The 8,426-nt window shown below is 50.2% G+C and overlaps 1 protein-coding gene across 1 annotated transcript in view; it reads left to right on the top strand.

The window, feature by feature from the left end:
- STC2 (stanniocalcin 2) overlaps window positions 1-7,792 on the top strand; it is a 15,266-nt gene extending 7,474 nt beyond the window's left edge. The window contains exon 4 of the mRNA XM_040445258.1: window positions 4,271-7,792. Coding sequence (XP_040301192.1) covers window positions 4,271-4,673 — 403 coding nt within the window. The 3' untranslated portion in view covers window positions 4,674-7,792. The remainder of the gene's footprint in view (window positions 1-4,270) is intronic.
- The last annotated feature ends 634 nt before the right edge of the window (window positions 7,793-8,426 follow it).

Below are 8,426 nucleotides of genomic sequence, written 5' to 3'. Positions count from 1 at the left end.
ATATATATATATACACACACACATATATCCCATCTATGGGATCCTAAACTTTGCAAAGTGACAAAGCACGTGGTACACAGTTGCTCCTGACATGAAGCATGGGCGGTGGCTTACGATGGCTCCTGCCTCAGCAACTTAGGGCACCGCTGGTCTCTATCTGTACAATTTTATGAAATCTTGCTCCTTCGTTGGTGCCATGGCCTTCCCCAAGCCATGTCACTAAGCAGACTGCTCCCCACCCGACCCACACCACTTGGGTCACAGAGGCCAACCATCACCCGTCACTTTCCATCAGGTTACGAGGCTGTAGGTATCTTGCAACACCCCTGCTGCGAATTATAAGATTCGCCGTGAATCTCTGCAGGCAGCTCTTGCCAGGAGCAAAATGATGCTGCCTTTTCCTTAGTCACACTAACATCCACTAAAATATCTATCATTCTTCCAAATACCTGTAAGGAAACAAAGCAACAACAGCTTCTACAACAATAACAATAATGATAATAGCTATCATTTTGTGAGTGGGCCAGGCTCCTGGCCAGGGACTTTACCTGGCCAGGGACTTTACCTGGACTGTCTCATGCACCTTTCCCAACAGGGCTGGAAGATAGAGATTACTATCCCCATTTAATAGAAGAGGAAAGGGAAACTAAGAGATTAAAGATCCTGCTCTGAGGTTTGATCCCTACTTGCCAGTTTGGGAACTGCCAATATATATGACTAAAGCTGATTATCAGGAATAGACATCAAACCTCCTTGCTCCTGACCTTCTCTGTCCCCATTAGACCTGCTAAAGGCTCACTGGCCCCCAGATGTAGTAGAGGTTTCTCCCTTTTCCCAAATACACCCCATTTCACAAAGAGAGCACTGTGAAATTCCCTTCTTTCGAGTTGCCTCTGGAAGAGGCAAATGTCCCATGGCTGAGAGAGTCCTGAAGCTCCTTTGTCCTCAGTCCACTGTCATCCACGATAGATAGTTTCTTTGGCCTCAAGAATGGATGATGCGCACTAGTTTATAAGTCAATAATATATTCCTGGAGTGCAAGGAGACTTTGCCTTTTTCAAGATTGGAGAAAAATCTTCTTTGGGAAAACTGAAGGTTTCAGAGGGGGTTTTTGTTTGTTTTTTGGTGTTTTGTTTTGTTTTGTTTTGTTTTGTTTTTTGTTCCCCCCTAGAATTTAAGAAGGAGGAAAGCCCTGTGGCTTTTCTGGTGCCTCCTCCATGGAAATATAGCCTATGGGGGCATGAGATTTTTACTTCCGAAGGACTCCTTCGTCATTTAGAATGAACACATAGCCCCCCACCCCAGCCCACTCTGGGAGTGCAGGTGGCTCACCCTGTAAGTGAGTCCGGGCCTCTTTTGAGAACACTCACTGTGCCTGCACACAAGTCCTCTTCCCTCTTGCTAAGCCACGACCTCCAAAAGGGGGTCTCACCTAACCCCAACTCCCCACAGACCCCCCACCCACTACCTGCCCTTCTGAAGCCATGACTATGCACTGCATCAACTTGAACTTCAGGCTGAATTGACCGAGTTGTGCTTTAACTATCTTAACCGATTTGGGCACAAAGGATCCTGTCAGTCCCCAATTATCAAGAAGACCATTTAAGAACGTGTGGCATTGGTCACAGATAACAAAATGAGAACTGAATTTGCTTTTCATTTTAGTGAAGAGGAAATCACAGTCACTCCAGAATCCACATCACCCCCATTCCTCAACCCAACCCCCAACCACCCCAAAACACTCATGTTTGGTTGAAGCAGTTCCCTTCAAGCTCTCTGCTTCCCTCTGTTCCTCTCACCCCTTCCCGCCCCGCTTTCTCCATATCAACTGCCTTGGCTACCACACGCCCTGTCACTGGGTGCTGGCAGCCTCCGGGCACATCCCCCTCCAAGTATTTTTTAAAATCCTTTAGCCTTGCTGACACCCAGTTCAGAAAGCTGGGCTTTGTCATTAGACACGGGCTGAGTTTGCAGCCTGAGAAGGCACCATGCCAGCTCGAAACACGGCTTAGATTAACACACACCCCTCCCCATGGCTCACAGCTTTCTCCTCGGGAGAGGGTGCCAAGGGCAGGAGAGAGTGTGGGCTAGTCCAGCCTTCTCGGATCCGCCTTGGGGTTCTGAGAGCTCATCTGGCAGGCAGACTGCCCTGGCAAAGGAGGCCAGGAGGCAGCCTATACATCCCCAAGAGAGCCCTCCCCTTACCCTGGGGCAAGAAACTCGGAGAGCGCCAGGCTAGTCCCAAAAAAGAGAGAGTCTCAGCCCCTACAATTTGCTCATCCAGCCTCAGAGGGTGGCAGGTGCAATCAGGTGCTAAAATCCTGATGCTGTGGTAGCAGATACATTCCATGACCTTGAGCTCCCTCAGGCAATCAGTTGCTAGTTGTCAAAAGATGGAAGGAAACAAACATGCATTGAACATTTCTTCTGTGTTGCCCCCTCCCCTCCTCTGTTAGCCCGAGGAGTGTTATCGCTGTCCATGTCACTGTTAGGGGCCTGCCTTAGAGAGTTGAAGCACCCTGTCCATCAGCCATGCACAGACTCTCTGACTCCAAAGGCATCAAGTAGGCCTTAAAAGGCAGCTTGATCTCTATCAGCCAGAACATTCCTCTTCTCTGCTCTCAGCCCAGCTCTAGGCCTTCCCAGCCCAGAAGCTTCCAAAAACTACTTTCTCCTCTCCCCCCGTCGCCCCCCCACCAGCCATCTCCATTTTTACATCTATGACATGAGGACAGTTCAATCAACTACAACTTGAGGACTAATTCATAAAAATGGCAGTAAACTACTTCACAAGTCCTAAAACACAATCTGCTCTTCGTGCCTAGCAGCAACTGTCAGCTTGCAAAGAAAAGATGATGTGAGCTAAAATGCAGCCACCCAGGTGGCCCAGGCTCACAGAGGGAAAAAAGTCTTGCCCCTTCTTATAAATGATCTCCCATTCCAGAGTGATTTTCCTGCCCCGGGTGATGGCCCAGAGCTGCACAATGCTCACGGTCAGATATACCCAGAAATACTGCTAGCCAAGGACTGCTTGAGAATGCTAGTTAGCCACATGAAACACTCCATACCCGCCTCGGGGATTCTAAAAGGCCAGTGAGATGTAAGAAAGGTTCAGTGAGTGGGCCATGAGAGCCCATTGCTGGGGCCGCCTCTTACCAGATAAGCCCATAAAAGCAGACACACCGTGTCCGCCTGCGGCACACAACTCCCACCCCATGTTGGCATGATGCGGCCGTTCTTCCTCCAGCACTTTTCCTAAAGAACAACCCAGGGCAGCTGGATGGCCTGAGCAATGCTCTCCCCTCCAGAACCAAGTGTGTTTATCTCACAGACGGCTGGCGTTCATTCCAACACACAGGCACCTTGCAGCCAGCCCTCACCTCGAGTTCCAGGCAAGCCGAGGTGGGAAGAGTAGAGATGCTTGGATAGCCACTCCCCTTCCTCAACCTTTACTACCAGGAAAGGGAAGATCCCAGGGTGGCCTTCTGCCTCCCACCCTTCTCCACCGATCTCAGACTCTTCCAGGTACAGATGGAATTGCATCCAGTACCTTCCAAAAACACCCTTCTTCATCATGAGCCTAAACCAGGGGCAAACACAGACATGGGAGATTGGCTTCTTGGGAGTCTCACTTAAGGCTTAAGGCTTACCCAGGAGAGTGGCACCAAGTGCAAAGCCAGCCGGCCCCACCTGACACCGTGCTGCAAGAGGGTGATGGGGAGCTCCCCAGCCCCAATTTTGATGGCTTCTCCTCCCCTGCCAAAAAAGAGTCCTCGGTTTGGTATTTCAGACCCTTCACCATTTGCCTAAGTATTATTCCACTGGCCCCCAAGACACTTCACTGCTCCTCCTGCTAAAAAGCAGACCCTAAGCATGACCTGTGCTCCTTTTCAACATTCACACAGCCGCCCTACCTGGCATTCTCACCCACCTTCCCCAGAGGCTCTTCCTTTTATTGTATGCACCTGTAAATTGCCACTGGCCCTTTTCCTGATGGTAGGCCCTGTCACCAGCCTCTCTCTCTCCAATGCCTGGCGTGGAGCCTGGTACGTAATGGCCACCTAGTAAATGGTAGTTGGAGGCCAGCACTCCAGAGGATATGTATAAAAGCTGGAGGCAATTCCAGAGAGCATTTTCACCAAATGAAACCCAAGCCAGGCATTGGCTGTATCTCTCTTGCCTGTGTCACCGCTGCCCTCTGTGGCCCATTCGGGACTGGTTCCATTCTCGGTCTCTCTCTCTCTCTCTCTCTCCTGCTTTCAATCTCTAGACCCTACGTGGACCTGGTGAACCTACTGCTGACCTGTGGGGAGGAGGTGAAGGAGGCCATCACCCACAGCGTTCAGGTTCAATGTGAGCAGAACTGGGGAAGCCTGTGCTCCATCTTGAGTTTCTGCACCTCAGCCATCCAGAGGCCTCCCACGGTGCCCCCTGAGCGCCAGCTCCAGGTGGACAGGGCCAAGCTCTCTAGGGCCCACCACGGAGACACAGGTCACCACCTCTCGGAAGCCAGTAGTCGGGAGACAGGCCGAGGTGTCAAGGGTGAGCGAGGTAGCAAAAGCCACCCAAACGCTCATCCCCGGGGCAGAGCAGCCGGCCACGGGGGCCAGGGAACTTCTGGAAGCAGCGAGTGGGAGGAGGAACAGTCTGAATACTCCGATATCCGGAGGTGAAACGAAAGGCTTGGCCGGGAAATCTTTCCTCCATGCCGTCCATTTTCTTCTCTATGGACATTCCAGAACATTTGCCATTAAAGAGGGGGGATGTCACACGCAGGATTTGGTGGGGATTGCGGACTTGATGAAGGCGTGTGCTAGCGGAACGAACAGGTGAGGCGGAGACGGCCTGGGCAGCGGCGAGGTCTCGGCTGTGCCCGGTGGGTTCCACACTTGCACATCCTGAAGTGAGCGTGCCTCGCAGCCTCCTTGCAACTTTGTCTTCTTTCCAACCGTGGAGCCACTGGGCGGCGGCCTGCGGTTTGCTCTGCTGTGGGGGAGGTGGGCCAGGGAAGGGCAGGGGTCGGCAGGCCCACCAGCTAGACCTCGCACTTGGTGCTGGGCCCCAGCCCGCATCTTCCGGTGCTGTCTTGGCAGAGGGCAGCTGGATTCGGATGCAGGGGTGAATGTAAAAATCGAGCTGGGAGTCAGAAGGGTGGAGAGGAGACAGGGCCGTGTGGGTGCTTGGTGCCGAACGGAAATTCCGTTTCTTGCATGGGACCTTGAGGTTTAGAGCTGCTTGGGACGGGGAGGGCAAGGGTTCTACGTGTAAGTTCTGAGCCATTGTTCTGTCTGGGGGACCATGTCCGAAGGAGTGGCCCCTGTGTGTTTGTATATTAACCACTGCTTCAAATCTCTATTTCACTTTTTTATTTATCCAGTTACATCTACATACCTGTCGTCTAAATAAATGGCTTTCAAACAAAGCAACTGGGTCATTAAAACCAACTCAAAGGAAAAAGAAATACAGCCCATCTTTGGGGGCTGCGTTTTTTTTTTTTTTCTTTTGAGTGATATTTTAAAAGGAATCAAAGAACGGTGTACCTGTACATCTAACTGCCTGGCGTGGGCTTCTAGCCACTTAGGGCAAACCACACACCCGGAGGAAAATGCACACACGAGGAGTACATTTGACAGATTTTCTTTACCATTTTGTTACCTCTCCTTGACCCTCAGCCAAGATCGATAAAGCCCTGTACCCGATGCCATGAGGCCAAGTTGGAAACGTGGCTTCTGGGTTTAGAGCATGGAAAGGGGGAGAAGAGAACCAGATGACTGTGATTTCCAGCGAGAAATGCTGAGCTTTTTTACATAAATGGAGGAGACCGCCAGGAAGCACTGAGAGACAGGATTTTCCAGATCCGGACTGGAAATTTAGCAACGAAGAAAAGAGTCCGAGTGGACAAAAGAAAGACAGAGCGGAGGGACAGAAGTAAAATTCCAAGGCAAAGAGGGAGAGGATTATAATAAAGGGTCAGCGCTGGGGTTCTTGTGATTGTTCAAAATGTTCCATAGATAGGTCCTTTCTTTCCCACTGGGTTATCACATTAAAGCTTATCCTTTCTTGCAGCCAGTACTCAAATAGAAGGCCAGTATTACAAAGAATAGACGGGTGTTCTGGGCCAGCTCCTTCTAGAGCAACGGTCAGCAAACTCTTTCTGTAAAACTCCAGATAGTAAATACACTATTTTCAGTTTGGTGGGTCATGTGGTTTCTGTCCCAAAGACTCAACTCTGCCATTATAGCATGAAAGCAGGCATACAGAGACAACACATAACAAAGGGGTTTGGCTCCACTCCGGTAAAATTATATTTAACAGGTGCCCAACTGGATTTGGCTCTTGGGCCTGAGTGTTCTGACCCCCGTTCTAGTGAGTTGGCAAAAAAGGAAGCATCCTCCATTTATATCAGCTTATAGCTCTCCCTCAAAGCAACCTGAGGCCAGAGATAGAGAAGCTAAATTTATCTACTCTAACATAACTTGTTCCAGGGAATGCCCTGACCCCAACCCAGCTAGTATTTATATACCCCAAATCCAATCTCCTTGGTTCCAGCCTCCGGCTGGAAGGTCATCTCCCCGAATCTTTCATGTGCACGTTGGAAAGAAACCATTTGGGTATGGGGGGGTGGGGGAAGGTGACAAAATGGTGAGAGAAGCCCCTAGAAAGAGCTAGAGCTGTAGGAAGCAGAAAAGATGGTGCACTGAAGCCAGCTCTGCCTGCGGGGGGAGGAGGAGCGACGTGTCAGGCTCTGCCATGGGAACCGAGCGTAAACCATGGCTGTCTCATGCCATGGGCCACTGCAGCACGTTGACTGTTTCACTTACATCACTCAAAGGCTGAAACAATAACATTCTCCCGCGTTGCTGGGTCAGCTGTTCGTTTGTTCGTCGGCTCCTGGGCTGGATGTGTGAAAGGCATCGCTTTTATATTTTCCTCAGTGTAAATGTTTTATGTGTTCGCCTACTGATGTCCTGTTTGTTGCTTCCATTGTAAATATTTGTCATTTGTATTTATTATCTCCGTGTTTTCCCCCCAGGCATCAAATTGCTTATTATGTCCATTTAAACCCCTTCACTGATCTCGGTTGTATATTTTTCATGCCACTGGTTTGTTTCTTCTCAGAAGTCAGGTAGATCTCCTTTCGTTCTGGTTCGTAATGTTTCGAGGCATACGGTAGTATTTATTGCTGAGGTTCTTTTGCTCGAAACTAAGTAAAGTCCAAATTCCTGTAAGGGTTGACAGAGGCATTTGTACAATCTAAAATGTAAGCAAAGAAGTCATTAAAAATAGACACTCAGCTTGGGCTTCATACTTCATACAAATTTACTCATGAGCCTTCCTTTAAGGAAGGATGTGGATTTCCAAATAAAGATACGGTGTTTATTTTGAGCTTTGCATCTTAACAAGATGATCTGAACACCTCTCCTTTGTATCAATAAATAGCCCTGTTATTCTCAAAGGAGAGGACCACCCTAGTACCGCGAAATGCTGACACCTGACACCAAATAAATAGAAAACACCAGCCCAGAGCTGTAGTCGTACTTAGACACACACACAAAGAGAGAAACTTAAACGTGAACCAAGCAAAAGGATTTTCTAGAACAACATGGAAAAACAATGCTACCAGGCCCCATTTCCTACGGAAGAACAACCTCATCTGATCTCAGAATTGGCACCACGTGAGCTTGCTAAGTCATAACGTCTATCTCTGTTACGGATTTAGGCAGCAGGACCTGTACACTGTCACATGGCATTATTTTTCTCCAATCATGAATAAAGATTTGAAATAAATGGCTTTCCCTTGAGTAAGTGTTCCTGTCTGAGAGCGCTTTGGACATCCAGTGTGTGGGGGGAAGGCTGTGAGCAAGTGAGCCTTTGAGTCCGTTTAAAATGCTGGGTGTTCCGTTTACGGGGCAGGGAGGGGTGGGGGTGGGGACCAGGTGAAGATGACCGGCCCGGGCTTCTCCTCCATTAGAGGCACTCTGTCCAAACCGCTGCCTGAGTCGCCAAGACAAAGAGGAAGATGCACTCTGTGCAGCCTGCCTAGAGGCGCCAGTCCCTCTGGTCTCACCTGTGCATCTCCCCTGTGGCCTGGCCACCCTTTCTTTCACACTGAGCTTGCGGCAAGTGCCACCGGCGGGACAGCTCAGTGGCCTGGCACCAGCAGGGAAGCTCACTGCCACCTCACCACAGCAGAGCAGAGCTTGGAGTTCCTGGTTCCCCCCAGGGTACACGCCACTGGTGTGCCTACCACGTGCCGGGCGCCATTTTGCATCTGTTACCTCATCCGGACCCCATCCTACAAGTAGTGGGTATCACCCCCGTTTTACAGGTGCAGGAACTGAGCTGGGGGAAGGTCAGCTGGTCCCAAGCCCCACCATGTGGCTAGTGGGGGGGGGGGGGGAGGGTCTGCACCCAAACCCAGATCT

The sequence above is a fragment of the Herpailurus yagouaroundi genome, unplaced genomic scaffold (assembly GCF_014898765.1).
Source record: "Herpailurus yagouaroundi ecotype Mexico unplaced genomic scaffold, PumYag 29, whole genome shotgun sequence".
NCBI classification, from domain to species: Eukaryota; Metazoa; Chordata; class Mammalia; order Carnivora; family Felidae; genus Herpailurus; species Herpailurus yagouaroundi.
The sequence above is the reverse complement of the archived record's forward strand: the minus strand, read 5'-3'. Positions and strand labels throughout refer to the sequence as shown.